At 36.1% G+C, this 18,331-nt stretch overlaps 2 protein-coding genes across 3 annotated transcripts; one reads left to right on the plus strand and one right to left on the minus strand.

The window, feature by feature from the left end:
• Nucleotides 1-935: 935 nt before the first annotated feature.
• LOC104105104 (KIN17-like protein) lies at nt 936-3,316 on the minus strand. Its single transcript, XM_009613344.4, has 2 exons — nt 3,143-3,316; nt 936-2,341 (listed from the first exon to the last, which is right to left on the minus strand). Exon 2 carries the CDS (start codon nt 2,283-2,285, stop codon nt 1,083-1,085), a length of 1,203 nt encoding a protein of 400 aa, XP_009611639.1. The 5' UTR covers nt 2,286-2,341; nt 3,143-3,316; the 3' UTR covers nt 936-1,082.
• Nucleotides 3,317-16,096: 12,780 nt separating this feature from the next.
• Nucleotides 16,097-18,080, plus strand: LOC108946656 (uncharacterized). Of its 2 annotated transcripts, none has more exons than XM_018773772.3 (2): nt 16,097-16,216; nt 17,140-18,080. In XM_018773772.3, the coding sequence occupies exon 2, from the start codon at nt 17,175-17,177 to the stop codon at nt 17,985-17,987; it is 813 nt and encodes a 270-aa protein (XP_018629288.1). In that variant the 5' UTR covers nt 16,097-16,216; nt 17,140-17,174; the 3' UTR covers nt 17,988-18,080. The 2 variants fall into 2 exon arrangements, with proteins under 2 accessions (XP_018629288.1, XP_070058150.1); XM_070202049.1 differs by lacking the exon at nt 16,097-16,216 and adding an exon at nt 16,666-17,029.
• The last annotated feature ends 251 nt before the right edge of the window (nt 18,081-18,331 follow it).

Here is an 18,331-nt window from a genome sequence, read left to right on the forward strand (position 1 = left end):
GACATGTTCCAAGAATGAAGGAATATAACAAAAACTCCTTGCTGCCCAAAGTTATCTTTGAAAAATCCCTTTTATTGTGACTGCCTTATTAAGCAGGAAAAAAAGAACACTTGAAAAGTGATAGCAATCTCCCAGGCCAAGTGGATACAGTACCAAGAGCCTATCAGGTCATCATCATACTATACTTGCTGGCTTCCAAATCCATCGCTCCTTATGCATGTTACAGATGAATTCAAAGCAGTATTTGAAAAGACTACTAAATGTTAGGAATCAATAATCTTATATGTCCAGGACTAGGATCCTTCTATTTCTACAGCTGAACCCTTTTGTCCATACATGGCAATTATGAAAATTGAGCTACATGAGAGAGATATCTTAATAGTGGTAGCATTTCTGATAGAGCAAAAGATTATGTGCAGATGAAACCTGCATAAGGCTTCAGATTCAATCTGAAAGCTAAGTTAAAGTGAAGCCGTGCACCTTAGAAAAGTGTGTGTTTCAAACAGCAACGCGAAAGTAATCCTAACAAGAAGCAGTCGCTTCTCTTCCAATCTCAACTTTGAGGAGTTGAATTAACTTTCAGTGAATAAATAGTATGAATAGACAAGCAGCATATCAATGAATAATTTAACAAGCGAAAATACAAAACCATCCACCATCCCGGAGGAGAACCTTTCTTTTTAGTTCTTCAACATTCAGTGATTGCCTAACACACTCGCGAATTTCAAATTGACATGCATATCTGCAAGACCAACAGATTGAAGAAAGGATGGGCAGCTTCTTCTAAACATAAAATATAGCTGAACCCTGGAGATGTGAAACAACACTATTGTTCCCAAAAATACAACATCAACAACCATATAAGAGCATGCTGGCATCACAAACGATTGACAACTTATCAAAAAGAAAAACACCAAAAACAAAGACAGAAGAAATGAAAACTAGAGACAACCATCACTTATGAAGAAACCAGTATTAGCAATAATGTATAATTGACATCGAACCAAGCGGTCTTGCAAAGTACAATAAGAAGTACAAGAATTTTTTGACTAATATTAGTCCTTCGGCATCCTTTGTCCCTGTTATTGAGCCAATTTGGATATATCTTCATAATCAGTAGCCTTGAGAATCTTCCCGTCATATATTCCTCTCTCAATTTGTACTTTAGCACAAAAGTTATTTGTATCAATTGCTAATAGTCTAGCATTTGATCCACGATATGCACCATTAACTATTCTCACAAGACCTCCAATTTGAGGAATTACAGTCTCAAGCTCTTCCTGATCAACCCTTAGAACATGCTTATTTTCAAGCATCTCAATCTCCCCAACATACTTATCAATAACCTTACGAATCACACCCTTTTGCTTATAGTAACCCTTGTCAGCCAAAGCCTTGCTCATTACCTTCACAATTATCCCCTCGCATAACCAGTAATCTTTCCTATTACTCCGCTCTTTCGCTTGCTCTTCCTCTCTCATTAACTCATCCAACACCGATTTACCTCCACCTATACCATTCTTACCACCTTTTCCCCCATCCTTGCTACCCTTTACGCTCTTCTCATTATGTATCTCATCAAAAACGAGCCTTGAGCTTTCTGCTCTCTCTTTAACAAATGATTTCGACGATGACCCTAGCGTTAACTTGATCTTCTGATCAGTCTCAGATTTATCCAAGGGTTTTGGTTGCAACTCTAATTGCTGCTCACTACCATCCACATGTCCTCCACCCATCAACTGCTCGGCACGCTCTATTTGCTTCTTAATCTCCCTTTCCTGCTTTTCTTCATCCGCTAAATCAGCCCTAATTCTCTTATTTTTCATTTTTTCCTTGAAGAGAGTCTCTGAATCGTTATCAATGTATGTAATAAACCACCCTTTCGGCGTTTCCTCAACTTTACACTTTCCGGTTTTTCCCAAGTACTTAACAAACTCAGTTAATGTTGCCCATTGAGTGGAATTCATATGGACATGGTGGCGATCAGCGATATACTCATTGTACACAACAGTTGCGGCCACACGACTGAAGCGGTGACTGCGTTTCATGTGTTCAAGGAATAAGCTCTCAAATTCCTCCGAATAGCCGCCGACAATGCGATTAGGGTTTTGACCGAAGATTTCCATTTGACGCTGATGGGACTCGCTCATGCAGTGGCACTTGAATCCATTTTCGTCTCGACATTGTTTCTGGCACATCTGGCAGTACCATCGCAGCTTCTGAAGGCCCTTAGCTTTTATGCGGTTGGCAATTGCCTTCGGGGTCAAGAAATCGTTTTTCCCCATTTGAATTTGGGATTGAGATGGACGAAGTTCAAATCGATGGGCGTCTTAACAACTACCTGGAGAAACAAAAAGGCCAACATCAATTTATAAATACATTTGCAGATATAAAAGCATGTATCTATAAAATATATGCTGCTAGTTTGAGGAAAGAGTCAGTTGAGTTTTTGGTTCAAATATAATAGATTAATAGTTTCCTAACATAGTAACTTATGGCAGAAAGTGTAAAGCATCAATGACAGCTCAAAGGATTGTTAGCGCAGAGTGATTTAAATTCAAAGGCAACTCTAACTCAATTGACTCCAGATGCTGAGATTTAAAATAGGTAGAAATTGAATTTGTTGAATAGACCATTAGGTGGATTTGGTAAATGATTTGAAACATGTGTCTAATCAAACGGTTTGATCTTTGGAACTTATGCACGCTCTGATAAACTTATTGAGCCTAAGATTTTACCCCAAAAAACAAAATTCCAAATTCATTTATGCTGCTGGGCGAGCAACAAGTGCAAACCAAAGAAAGTAAGGGGAATTCTTCTCTTTTTCTGGGGAGAAACATTGAATAAAGATACATGTCTTTCCTGTTCCACTAGCTATGACCAAAATTCCAACTTTTCCTTCTTTTTTTCGAGAGAGAAATTATCAGAAATTTAGTAAAATTAAGGGCAAATTAATGTACACCAAATTATTCTGGAGAAATTACGGCAAACACAAATTAACTTCTAGAAATCAGAAATAACTAAAACAATTGAAGTTTCAGGCTTCTTTTACCATTGCAATCAACCCACAAATATTATTCTACCATTAGAAATTATAAGAAACAGAAAATAGGATGCTGTAGAAACAAAGAAAGGAACTTACTACTGGATTTCGCCGGAGAAATAGATCGGCGCCGGAGAAAATAGCAATTTCGCAGCGCAAAGAGAGTGGTGGTCGGTCAATCAAATCTGGTGACGAAGAACGTCTGAGCATCAATTAGAATTTTGGAAATTGTCGGCCCAAACTGACTATTGGGTATTTGGGCTCAAATCCTTCAATTCACTGGCCCCCAAACACTTCTTTTTGGGATATTATCACGTTTAGCCCGTGCAAGAAATAATTTACATCTGGTAGCCGAAAAAATGTATAAAATATATATATTTTTTGTATGTATATATAACATACAGATATATATATATATATATATATATATATATATATATATTTCGGCTATTATTTTTACAGCGGCTTTACAATATCATTTTTTCTTCTTTTTTTTATATGTTTACCAAAACTAATTAATAAAATAGAATATGAAAATTTCTTTGTTAATGTTTTTCTTTAGCCGAGGGTTATTGAAAAAAAAAAATTCTATCTCTACAAGGTAGGGTAAGGTTTGCGTACCCTTCCAGACTTCACGTGTAAAAATACATTGGGTATGTTAATCGATGTAGAATATAGAAATTCCTGAATGAATTGAAGATGAAAAAGCTTAGATTCTAACTTGGTAATAATTGATAGATGAAATAAATCAACTTCGAATAATAATAAGCAATTTTTTTTTATATGTTTACCAAAACTAATTAGTAAAATAGAATATGAAAATTCCTTTCTTAATGTTTTTCTTTAGCCGAGGGTTTATTGAAAAAAAACTTCTTTATCTCTACAAGGTAGGATAAGGTTTGCGTACCCTTCCATACTTCACGTGTAAAAATACATTGGGTATGTTAATCGCTATAGAATATAGAAATTCCTGAATGAATTGAAGATGAAAAAGCTTAGATTCTAACTTGGTAATAATTGATAGATGAAATAAATCAACTTCGAATAACAATAAGCAATTTTTCCTTCTTTTTTTTTATATGTTTACCAAAACTAATTAGTAAAATAGAATATGAAAATTCCTTTCTTAATATTTTTCTTTAGCCGAGGGTTTATTGGAAAAAAACTTCTTTATCTCTACAAGGTAGGGTAAGGTTTGCGTATCCTTCCAGACTTCACGTGTAAAAATACATTGGGTATGTTAATCGTTGTAGAATATAGAAATTCCTGAATGAATTGAAGACGAAAAAGCTTAGATTCTAACTTGGTAATAATTGATAGATGAAATAAATCAACTTCGAATAACAATAAGCAATATATAAAGATTTAAAGAAAAAAAGAATTTCGTCAAAAACTGTGATGACCCAAAATATCATCTTTAATTTAAACATTCATTTAAGTGTTCTATGACCTCGAAAAGCACTATGCACTATTCCTCGACTTGCGTGCACCCGAATAATTTTCCGAAAAGTTTTTATATGAAAAATTGATTAAAATGTGAAATAGAGCTTTAAAACTCAACTAAGTTGACTTCGGTCAATATTTTGTGAAAACGAATTCGGATCAGTATTTTGACAATTTCAGTAGGTCCGTATCGTGATTTGAGATTTGGGCGTATGCCCGGAATCGAATTCGGAGGTCCCTATCTCAAATTATCGTTATTTAACGGAAACTAAAAATATAAAGGCTAAAGATTTCCAAAGTTTGACCGCAGAGTTGACTTTATTGATATTGGACACAGATTGAGATTCCGAAAATTTTAATAGCTCCGTTATATCATTTATGACTTGTGTGCCAAATTTAAAGTCATTCCGGATTCATTTAGCATGTTTCGGTACAAGTTTTGTAAATTGAAAAGTTTGAAACTCATAAGTCCGAATCGAGGTGTGAATTGTAATTTCAATATTGTTTGACGTGATTTGAAACCCCGAGTAAGTCTGTATTATGTTTCGGGACTTGTTGGAATATTCGAACGGGGTCCCGAGGGGCTCGAGTTTCGGGGTGATTTCGGACCATTTCTAGGCCATTTTTAGCTGTTGATTTTTTGCTACAACAGTGTGCTATGCGATAGCGGGTAATTGTCCGCGATCGCGATGAGTAAAATGTGAGAAATTGACCAGTGCTTCGCGATCGCGGATGGCCTTTCGCAATCGCGTAGAGGAAACTTCTATTGCACTGACCCGACTTTGGAAGGTTATATCTCGCAATCTATAAGGAATTTAAAGATCCAAAAATAAAAGTTGTAGCTCTTTGTGTCTAGTTTTCATAAAAGTAAACCATTTTGAATTTTGAGTTATGTACAAAAGGTTATGGTTGGTACACTACAGGTTGTCCGGGAAGATGTTGGGAAATCGCGAAGAAAAAATTTGGTGGAATTTGTTTATTGTGAATAATTGCCTATTTAATTAAGATATTCCTGCTTAAGTTTATTATTGATTATTTAATTATTATTCGTAAAATTATTATTCATTTAATTATTGTTGAATATTTTGGAAGGTGAAATCGGTATTCTGGTATTGAATTGATTGATAAGTGTATATCCCCGCATTTAAATACTCTTCCGAATTTATATTATTATTTTCATGGTGAGAAAGAGTGTAAAAGCATGAAGGGTGATGCCGTACTATTTTTATTATTTATAATATCATTGTCATGGTAAGGAAGAGTGTAAAAGCACGAAGGGTGTTGCCATGATATTTGTGAGTGTAAAAGCACGAAGGGTGATGCCGTGTCATTTTCAGAGAGTATAAAAGCACGAAGGATGATGTCGTGCCAAAAGAGAGTTAAAGCACGAAGGGTGATGCCGTGCCATTTTCATATCATCAGTTGCTCATTTTATTGTTGAGGAATTATTTGGCTACTAAGTGATAATTCTCCTGCTGAGATTATTATATCAACCCCCTTCACATGTTCCCTCCCAAATTTATAAAGTGTTATTTGTTGTTTTATTGTTGCTTCGTATTTGTATATACTTGTACAGGTTGTTTACGTACGTGTCCTTTCATAGCCTCGTCACTACTTCGTCGAGGTTAGACTCGACACTTACGGAGTATATGGGGTCAGTTGTACTCATACTACACTCTGCACTTCTTGTGCAGATTTTGGAGTTGGTCCCAGTAGCGTACCATAGACGTGCTCGGACTCAGCTACTCAGAGGAGACTTGAGGTATAACTGCACATCGTTCGCAGTTCTAAAGTCCCCTACTATCTCATCTCAACAGTGTATTATCTTTCAAATAGCTTGAATTTTATTCAGACCTTTATTTGTATTATTCTAGTAGCTCGTTCACTTGTGACACCAGATTCGGGGATGTATTTTGATAATTCGGTATTTATGGTCTTTCGCACTTTATTTCAGTAATTGAATTTTATTTAATTAAATTTTCTTAAAACTAGTTAATATTATTTTAACGTTGGCTTGCCTAGCAAGTGAAATGTTAGGCGCCATCACGATCTTGAAGGTAGGAATTTCGGGTCGTGACAGTTTGTATCAGAGCACTAGGTTACCTAGGTCTCACGAGTCACGAGCAAGCTTAGTAGAGTCTGAAGGATCGGTACGGAGACGTCTGTACTTATCTTCCAGAGGCTACAAAGTTTAGGAATAATTCCACTTCTTTCATTTTTTATCGTGCGGCATTGATTTAGCTTGAAACATATATCTCATATTCTTTTGTATCCACTCGTGTATGACATTGCACACTCGGTATCAGTTATGCATCGACGGTTCGTGATGCCGTAGATGGACTACGAGGGAGCCAGAGATGCTCAAACATTGCCTCAACGTGTGGTTCCGACTGAAGATGCGGACGTATTGAGAGATCACCCAGTGAATCATATAGGGGGTGCAACAGACCTTGGCATCTGGTTGATTTATACGAGTTGTGAAGGTTAATATTGTGGATTATCAGACATTGTGACCTATGACTTCGCGTCGAGTGGGGGAGTCCACTATCAATGGTTGGATTGCGGGGTCATTTGTTATATCAGTTTTGGCCTGAAATGTATATATGTGGTACTGAAAGGTTCCTAAAAAATGTACACATATTTAAGGCCTGAGATTTTGTAGAGGATAAGGTTGGGACTTGCGGTATGTTCGCCTCCTTAATAATCCTATACTTCAGTGCCAAAGGAGTTAGAGAAACAACTTTAAATTTACATAAGGTCTACTCAGCGTGTACGTCACGTTTGCAGATTTTGGGGTGCTTCGGAGGAAGTACAGTGGTTGACGAGATTCTGGACTATGTGGTTCGTGCCAAGATTTGTCTGTATGGAGCTCTACTTTTGTGATCGTTGTGAATAAATAGGGGTAAGGGTTACCCCAAAGAAGAATCAAAGAATATGTTAAGAAATGGGTCAACTCAGCAGTGTTGAGTCAGCATAACAAAAGAAGAGATTGGCCTTAAGAGAGATAATTCTCCACCAGTGTTCGTGGCAGGCCTATGAAGAGGGCAGACCATCCAATGCAACACCACCCACTTGGCTCAGTTATCATAAATATATTTGAAAGAGTTTGTTCCCGAGCTCTCCGTAATACGTGGCGCATAGGGTTTGAACGGTTGCGTCAGGTCACCATGACAGTGTCAGAATATGCCATCAGGTTCAATAAGTTAGCCTGTCATACTCCTACTTTGGTTTCTACAGCCAGAGAGCGAGTCTACAGACTCATTAAAGGACTCAATTATGATCGTAAAATTTTGTACGACTCGGGAGCTACAGGCTGATACTTCATTTTCGCTAGTGGTAGAAATTGACAAGATATTAGAACGTGTTCAAGGTGAGGAAAAAGGAAACTGAGGAGACCAAGAGGTCTCGAGGTACTGGAGGATTCAGTGGATTATACTATGCAAGTATAAATCATTATGGCGGGGGATCGGGCAGTCGGCCAGCCTAGTCTGCACATCGGATTACTCGTGGTGCTCCAGTAAGTTCTTTTAATGCACCACCGACATGAGTTTCCTACAATGGTTATTCTAGTTATCTGGCACAAACTCAGTATGAGCAGCCAAACCCGCAAGGGGGTTGTTATGAATGCGGTGATACTAGGCACATCATGAGAAAATTGTCCCATACTTGGGAGAGACATATTTCATCAAAGCGCTCAGGCTACGTGCCTCATTACAGTTACTACACCACGCACACGACCAGTTAGGGGTGGAGGACGGGCGGGTAGAGGGTGTCCTGGAGGTGGAGGCCCAGTTGTTGATATATATATATTTTTTATGGTATGGCTGAGGTCGCTACATCAAATGGTGTTGTTATAGGTACGACCTCGATTTCATATAAAGGAATAATTTTCTTAACTTGATTCGGTTCTGAGTATCGAGACGAGTCCTCCTATTGTGCTCCACTTATGAGTGAGCTTCATAATTCTATAATCTACTTATGTGTTTACTCCAATTGGGAGATTCTATGGAGATAACTGCGCCTATCATTCCGTGTTGGTCACTAATAAGAGTTGTGAGGCTAAAGGTGGTTTTCTGATACTCATTTCGGTAAGTTTAGATGTAATTTCTAGATAATTAATTATAAATTATGAATTATATGCCCTACCAGTATGGGGTTCATTATGTGTTGTGATTTTGTTTAACGAAAATTATTTAAAAGGAGAAAATGGAATGTTTTAATTGGCACGATGTGCATATTACTTGCGATTCAAAACTGAGGACGAGATCCTCGTATTTAAATATAAATTGATATGTTTAAACCGGGCTACGAGATGCGGTGGAAGTCATATAAGGACGAGATCCTTGTGATGAAAATTCTTGTGTTTAAGTTCTTCCGTGCGAAATTAAATTTGTACTATAGTACTAATAGGGAGTCATGCCTGTTAGGTTTATTTGAAAATTCTTGTATGAAATTCTCTGTGCATACTTGCCAAATTCGTATTGTAATTATTGAGTTTTAACATACGAGGTAGGTGCCCGTCTAGGTATCGTTAAATGTGACTCGTTAATTCGAGTAAATAATTATGAGATCTTTATGCCTCGCATCTCGTTATCAGTATTGTGAAAGTTTGAAACGAGATTTTTGTTAACATGAAGTTAATTGACGATTCTGTAATTGATTATGAACAACTATTAAGACCAGATTGACCTAGAAGGGTGCTCCGTTCAGGTGGATCGAAGAGTGTGAGGAGAGCTTTCAAAAGCTCAAGACAACTTTGACTACAACCTTAGTATTGGTATTACTTACATGTTCGGGGTCTTACACGATGTATTGCGATGCATCTCGCGTTGGGCTTGGTGTAGTATTGATACAAGATGGCAGGGTGATTGTATATGCATCGCGGTAGTTGAAAGTTCACGATAAGAATTATCATGTTCATGACTTAGAATTGGCAGCCATTGTTCATGCGTTGAAGATTTGGAGGCATTACCTGTACGGTGTCTCGTGTGAGGTATTTACTGATCATCGTAGCTTACAATATCTGTTCAAACAAAAGGATCTCAATTTGAGGCAGAGAAGATAGTTGGAGCTGTTGAAGGACTATGATATCACTACTTTGTATCACCCCGGAAAGGCCAATATGGTAGCCGATGCTTTGAGTAGAAAGGCTGTGAGTATGTGCAGTCTTGCATATATTCCGGTTGGTGAGAGACCATTAGCTACAAATGTTCAGACTTTGGCTAATCAGTTCGTTTGGTTAGATGTTTCTGAACCCAGTCAGGTTCTAGCTTGCACAGTCGCTCGGTCTTCTTTATATGAGCGCACTAGAGAGCGACAATATGATGATCCTAATTTACTTGTCCTTAAGGACACGGTGCAACACGGTGATGCCAAATAGGTTGCTGTGGGGGAAGATGGAGTTCTACGAATGCAGGGTCGTATTTGTGTGCCTAATGTGGATAGGCTTTGTGAATTAATTCTGGAAGAGGCCCACAGTTCCAGGTATTCTATTCATCCAGGTGCCGCCAAAATGTATCAAGATTTGTGACAACATTATTGGTGGAGGAGAATGAAGAAGGATATAGTTGCATATATAGCTCGGTGTCTGAATTGTCAACAAGTTAAGTACGAGCATCAGAGACCTGATGGTTTGCTTCAGAAGTTAGAAATTCCTGAGTGGAAGTAGAAGCGTATCACTATGGATTTTGTTGTTGGGCTTCCACGGACTCAGAGAAAGTTTGACACAGTTTGGGTCATTGTGGACAGGTTGACCAAGTCAGCACATTTCATTCCAGTAGCTGTTACCTATTCTTCAGAGCGATTAATGGAGATTTACATTCGTGAGATTGTACGCCTTCACAGTGTGCCCGTGTCTATTATTTCAGATCGAGGTACGCAGTTCACTTCGCACTTCTGGAGGGCTGTACAATGTGAACTAGGCACGCGGGTTGAGTTGAGTACAACATTTTATCCTAAGACAGACGTACATTCAGAGCGCACTATTCAAATATTGGAAGATATGCTTCACGCTTGTATTATATACTTTATAGGTTCTTGGGATCAATTCTTGCCACTTGCGGAGTTTGCATATAATAACAGCTATCAGTTGAGCATTCAGATGGCTCCATATAAAGCATTATACAGGATACGGTGTTGTTCATCCGTTGGCTGCTTTGAACCGGGAGAGGCTCGGTTGTTGGGTACCGATTTGGTGCAAGATGCCTTGGATAAGGTCAAGATTATTCAGGATCGACTTCGCATAGCTCAATCTAGGCAAAAGAGTTATGCCGACCGTAAAGTTCATGATATTGCATTCATGATGGGAGAAAGTGTATTGCTCCGAGTTTTACCTATGAAAGGTGTAATAAGGTTCGGAAAGAAGGGCAAGTTGAGCCCTAGGTATATAGGACCCTTCAAAATTCTTGAAAGGGTAGGCGAAGTAGCCTACAGGCTTGCATTACCATCTAGTTTATCAGCGGTTCATCCGGTGTTCCATGTGTCTATGCTCCGAAAATATCATAGTGATCCGTCTCATGTGTTAGATTTCAGCTCAGTCCAATTGGATAAGGATTTGACTTATGAGGAGGAGCCGGTAGCTATTCTAGCCCAGCAGGTCCGACGGTTGAGGTCTAAGAGTTATCCATCAGTTCGAGAGCAATGGAAAGATCAGCCGGTAGAAGCATCTACCTAGGAGTCCGAGTCGGACATGCGGAGTAAATATTCACACCTTTTTACCAGCTCAGGTACTTTTCTAATTTCCTTCGAGGACGAATGTTTGTTTTAGAGGTGGAGAATGTGATGACCCAAAATGTCATCTTTAATTTAAACATTCATTTCTGTGTTCTATGACCTCGAAAAGCACTATTCATTATTTCTCGACTTGCGTGCGCAGTCCGAATAATATTTCGAAAAGTTTTTATATGAAAAATTAATTAAAATATGAAATAGAGCTTTAAAACTCAACTGAGTTGACTTCGGTCAACATTTTAAGAAAATGGACTCGGATCAGTGTTTTGACAGTTTTAGTAAGTCCGTATCATGATTTGAGATTTGGGCGTATGCCCGGAATCGAATTCGGAGGTCCCTATCTCAAATTATCGTTATTTAACGGAAACTAGAAATATAAAGGCTAAAGATTTCCAAAGTTTGACCGCAAAGTTGACTTTATTGATATTGGACTCGAATTGAGATTCCAAAAATTCGAATAGCTCCGTTATGTCATTTATGACTTGTGTGCCAAATTTGAAGTCATTCCGGATTCATTTAATATATTTCGGCACAAGTTTTGTAAATTAAAAAGTTTGAAACTCATAAGTCCGAATCGAGGTGTGAATTATAATTTTGATGTTGTTTGACGTGATTTGAAATCTCGAGTAAGTCCATATTATGTTTCGGGACTTGTTGGAATATTCAGACGAGGTCCCGAGGGGCTCGGTTAAGTTTCGGGGTGGGTTCGGACCATTTCTAGGTCATTTTTAGCTGCTGATTTTTGGCTACAATAGTGTGCTATGAGATAGCGGGAAATTGTCCGCGATCGCCATGAGTAAAATGGGAGAAATTGACCAGTGCTTCGCGATCGCGGATGACCTTTCGCGATCGCGCAGAGGAAACTTCTGCTGCACTGACCCGACTTTGGAACCTTATATCTCGCAATCTATAAGGAATTTAGAAATGATCCAAAAATGAAAGTTGTAGCTCTTTGTGTCTAGTTTTCATAAAAGTAAACCATTTGGAATTTGGAGTTATGTACAAAAGGTTATGGTTAGTATACTACAGGCTGTCCGAGAAGATGTTTGGAAATCGCGAAGAAGAAATTTGTATTGCACATGACTGACTTTGAAAGCTTATATATCGAAATCTATAAGGAATTGGAAAATGACTAAAACATGAAAGTTGTAGATCTTGGTGTCTAGTTTTCATAAAAATAAACCATTTATTATTTGGAGTTTATTACTAAAGGTTATGACCATTATACTAGAAGTTATCCGGAAGAGTTAGAGAAAGTTGTTGGAAAAATTGTTCTTCGCGATCGCGGGAGAATGGCCGCGATCGCATAGAGTAAACAATGCTGGAAATATTTTTGTGCTTCGCGATCGCGGGAGTTTGGCCACGATCGTATAGGGTAAATGACTGGGCAAAAGAACTTTAAGTCTGAAAATGGGATTTTGTCCCATTTTTCACTTCTCACGATTTTGAGCTCGGGTAAGACGATTTTTGGGTGATTTTTACGAAAAAATATTGGGGTAAGTGTTCCTTATCCTATATTGATTATATTCATGATTTCATACTCATTTACATCATGAATCCGTAAATTTATGGAAGAAAAATCAGATTTTTATAAAATATTCTAAAAATATAAAATGAAGATTTGAAGGTCAATCCGATGTCGGAATTCGATAATTTTTATATGGTTGAACTCGTCTCGGAACGGGTGTTCGGATTTCGTAAATTTTTTCGAGATTCGAGACGTGGTCCCCATTGATGATTTTTGAGATGTATTTCGGATTTTAATCTGAAAAATTAGTAAATTCATATGGAATTAATTCCTACGCTTTGTATTGAGTATATTGAATTGTTTATGATTATGACTAGATTTGAGGACTTCAGACACGAATTCGCGAGGCAAAGGTTTATTGAAATCTTGAATTTGGTTGCAAAGCGAGGTAAGTGTCGTGGTTAACCTTGACTTGAGGGAGTAGGTCTTATTTGTCTATTTGCTACGTGATTTAATGTGTGTGTACAACGTATATGTGAGGTGATGAGTACTTATGCATTGTGGTTGAGTCAAAGCATGCGGGTGGAATTTGTTTATTGTGAATAATTATATATTTAATTAAGATATTCCTGCTTAAGTTTATTATTGATTATTTGATCATTATTCGTGAAATTATTATTCATTTAATTATTGTTGAATATTTTGGAAGGTAAAATCGGTATTGTGGTATTGAATTGATTGATAAGTGTATATCCCCGTATTTAAATGCTCTTCCGAATTTATATTATTATTTTCATGGTGAAGAAGAGTGTAAAAGCACGAAGGATGATGCCGTGCCATTTTTATTATTTATAATATCATTGTCATGGTAAGAAAGAGTGAAAAAGCACGAAAGGTGTTGTCGTGCCATTTGTGAGTGTAAAAGTACGAATGGGTGATGCCGTGTCATTTTGAGAGAGTGTAAAAGCACGAAGGGTGATGCTGTGCCAAAAGAGAGTTAAAGTACGAAGGGTGATGCCGTGCCAATTATTATTATTATTATTATTATTATTATTATTTATTTATTTATCAGTTTATGGGAGGAATGAGAGTAAAAGCATGAAGGGTGGTGCCGTGCCATTTTCATATCATCAGTTGCTCATTTTATTGTTGAGGAATTATTTGGCTACTAAGTGATAAAGTGTTATTTATTATTTTATTGTTGCTTCGTATTTGTATATACTTGTACAGGTTATTTACGTACGTGTCCTGTCATAGCCTCATCACTACTTCGTCGAGTTTAGGCTCGACACTTACGGAGTACATGGGGTTGGTTGCACTCATACTACACTCTGCACTTCTTGTGCAGATTTTGGAGTTGGTCCCAGTAGCGTACCATAGACGTGCTCAGACTCAGCTACTCAGAGGAGACTTGAGGTATAACTACACAACGTTCGCAGTTCTAAAGTCCCCTACTATCTTATCTCAGTTGTGTATTATCTTTCAAATAGCTTGAATTTTATTCAGACCTTTATTTGTATTATTCTAATAGCTCGTTCACTTGTGACACCAGATTCGGGGATGTATTTTAATAATTTGGTATTTATGGTCTTTCGCACTTTATTTCAGTAATTGACTTCTATTTAATTAAATTTGCTTAAAAATAGTTAAGATTATTTTAACGTTGGCTTACCTAGCAAGTGAAATGTTAGGCGCCATCATGATCCTGAAGGTGAGAATTTCGGGTCGTGACAAAAACTAATTCCCAAGTTCAATACGAAAAGGAGTAGGATTTCCAATCTCCCAAAATTATTAGTAATCACAATTCACAGCAAATTCGCTTCCATCAAGAATGAGTCTACAAGGAAAATAATTTAAAAAATAAGGGAAAAATTCCTATTCTACAAGGAAAATAATTAAAAATATAATAGCCTTTTCTTTTTTTGCTATTTCTTCATAGGTTATTTTGAACTTGTTTCTTAGTGCTACGTGGGAAGTAAATTTATCTATTCAGTCCCCCGGCTTCAATAACAAACTCTTACTCCTCGATCTTGGACTAATCCGTTTGCAGGAAAGAAATTCCTACCAAAAAAGGAAAATAAATTGTTACTTTTTGAAAAGAAATACTAAAACAACCTGAGAAAGGAAATAAGAAGTAATACTTTTATTAGAATGAAACAAGAAATAAAGTTGAAATGCTCTATTTTTCTGTCAACACCCTTTTAGCGTAACTTGGTCAAACTTTGGCTCATTAAACGTGTAATGAACAAATCTAGTTGAAAAACAGAAAATTAAAACTGGTCAATTGCAAAGCTAATTTTTTAATCTTATATCCTACTTTTTTTCCCCAGTTATTGAATATTCTAATATTAATTATCCAATAAATGGCTAGTTATTTTGAAGAAAAGAAATGAAATTCTTTAGGAGAAACTTTTCGTTTTGTTTTCTCAGCAAGCTCGTCTCAAATATACAATCAATTAAAATTAGACCGAGTGTCCCTCAGTCGATCGGACATCAACTTATCTTTGTTATTCCATTAAGTTAAACTAATAATATAATTTTTATGAATACTTTAGTTAAAACAGTCGTTTCGATATCCACATTAGGCAAAAAAAATAAAATAATAATTCGGTTACTTTGGCAGCAAGAAACATAGTCAAAAACGTATTAAATGCATATAATACTATGACGTAAATCACGATTTGTTAAACACCGCCCTGAGCAAAAGATATGTATAATTATATCCGCTATATAATTAAACGAAAGAAAAAATTTAAAGGAGAACTCGCTAGTAATTTCCAAGGATCATTAAAGGAAGGAACGAAAATAAATGTGCATGATCAGACGAAAGTTATTTTCTTTACGATTATACCAACATTAATTCCATAACACTTGCTCAATAATATGAAATTATTATTAATTTTTAATAGTTGAAAATTTCATCAAAACACCATCTCATTTACTAATAATATTATTTTTTATCTTTAAAATTTATTCTTTTCAAATATAATTTTTATTCATCAAACACCAGAAAATATTTTTCTATTAAAAATATGTACCTAAAAAACGTCATTCGTTGAGCAATAACTTCCATCATATCAAGCATAACATTTATTGTTTGTTTTAAAGTATAACAAAGGCCAAATGACACGGAAAGACTAATAGTACTCATCTACTTTTTATTTATTTATTTATTTATTTATTTATTTATATATTGTCATATTTGACTTAGAGGAAAGCTCGATGAAAGCACTTTCCTATATTTTTATAATTAAAGCTGAGCAATGAACATTACGTAATATGAAAGACGTAAGATTATATGAAAATTTCTGTGATATTGCAAGTGATCTATATCAGAAAACTTAAAGAACTAGACTATACGTTTTGGTATAATTAATTATAAGGTGGTGTTGGAATTAGTCAATAAACAATTTTGTCATTAGATCCTTTGCCCTTGTCCATCTATAAATATTTCAAATCCAACTCTTTCCTACCTCTCCTTGATCCTAACTAAAGCTATAGTACTATATCAAGAATCTCAAGCAATTAAAAGGGTAAGTTTCTTCCCTTTTTTGTTTTACTTCTTGTTGCTTTTCACAATTTAATAAATCTTTTGGCTGATAATCCTTTCATCTTTCCATCTTCTATTTCTTCACAATTTCCCACCAACAATTTTCTCACCAGATATTTTTTTTTCTAGTAGATGGGTGTTTGATTAAAGTTAAAAGCTGGTCAAATTAACTTATAAATATTCAAAGTGTTTATAAGTCAAGTTCACCTATAAGTTATAAACTGGTCATCCAACTTATGACTTTTCAGCTTATAAACACTTTCAGTTTGACTAGAATTTTACTATGTTATCATTAATAATATTGTTTAATTCACAAAATATCTTTCCCAAAATAAATTTTTTAATTTTCTCTTCATTCCATATTCATTGTTCCTCCTTTTCTTTACGATTTGTTTTTAATTTATAATATTTTGTAAAACTTTACGGGTATTTTTGTCAATTTAATAAAAGAATCTTATCATTAGGTTTACCTCAAAAAATCAACTGCTTAGTATTAATATCAACACTTTTATCCAAACACATAATTCCTTATTTATAAAATTAATTCAGCACTTAAAAATATTTTTTAATATTTCAAACCTATCTAACTATTTATCATCAACTAAATCAAACGATCTCATTATTTCACGCATAAAAGCGGAAAGTCTTTCTTTTGTCCTGTCTTTCTTTTAGGCTGTCTTTATCATTTTTCTTGGGAAAAAGAAAATATGGACTTTGACTTGTTAATATTGCAGAGGAAAAAAAGGCTGTGTACGAAAATTAAATGTTTATGAGAGAATTTCAAGAATATATAGAGGTTTGTCAAAGCAGGACAAGCAAATAGTAGTAGTTTTAATTCGACTATTGGATATAACATCTATATTGTTCTTTTATTTTTAGTTATTATTTTCCTTTTCTTGCCACCAGGATTATTTGGAAAAAACACCAAACCAAGAAGGTACATGTTTGCTGCTAGAAATAAATCGATGGCATATTCTTTGGTTTCTCCAAACACCTTTGCTCTCAAGCTAAAAATACACTGCAAGGTTTGTGAAAGGAAAGTGAGAAACATGCTGCTGAAAATCCAAGGTGTCCATTCAGTGAAAATTGATGAAAAACTTGGAAATGTAATTATTTCAGGCACAGTTGATTCTGCAACAATTCTAACCATATTAGAAAAACTTGGAAGAAAAGCAGAACTCCTATGGGAGCAAGGAACTCCTGTAAACAACAGCGCGAAAAATGTTCAGATTATCACACAATCAAAAGTGATTAATCCGTTGAATGATCCGGACATTATGACACAACTAGAGCAATTGTCTGGAATTCCAGGATTGCAAACTGTTGAGGTTACAAAAACTATTAAGTTAACATTCCACGGAGAATCAAGAAATGACTCTGCTGATAAAATCTTGGAGATTAGTACTACAAACAATATGAATAAACCTCATCAGCAAGTGCTTTCACATGATCATTATTCCGATGGTGGTGGATTTTGCGCTGCTTCTTCATCATGTTGTGGTGGTCATGCTGCTATAAGCAGTGGCGGAGCCAGAATTTTTACCCCTTGGGGTGGGGTGCGGCCCCTCAATTCTCAACCTCTGCCTATGACAGCACCACCGTGGTCGACTACTGATACTATTCCATCAGCCCCTACTTTGCCATCCGAGTATTTTCAGGCACCGACATCTCCACCATCATCATCCTCGCCAAAGCCTTACACCTATTACAGTGTCCTAAGCGACGAGAATGCCAATGGCTGCATAATCCAATGATTTGCTGCGTAATATGTGTGTGTGCGCGTGTGTGTGTATTTTTCATATCAATTTATGGTTAAGGTACAATTGTTACAAGAAAAAAAAAACCCCCCCCCCAAAAAGAAAAAGTAAAAGGTAGAGGAAATACTGAAAGTAGTACTCCTAGTAGTTCATATAAAATCTGTGATGTGATAGATCTATTGTTCAACTGCTGTTGTAACTACTTTGTAAAGTTTGCTCATCATTGTGTGAAGTTAACATGTATTCAGATATAAATCCTTGATCAGTTCCATTAATGCATGTTTCTATTAAAGCAATTTATCAACTCTAGTAATTTGAGGTTTTATTCTTATGTACAATCT

Source organism: Nicotiana tomentosiformis, chromosome 5, assembly GCF_000390325.3.
Source record: "Nicotiana tomentosiformis chromosome 5, ASM39032v3, whole genome shotgun sequence".
Classification (NCBI taxonomy): Eukaryota; Viridiplantae; Streptophyta; class Magnoliopsida; order Solanales; family Solanaceae; genus Nicotiana; species Nicotiana tomentosiformis.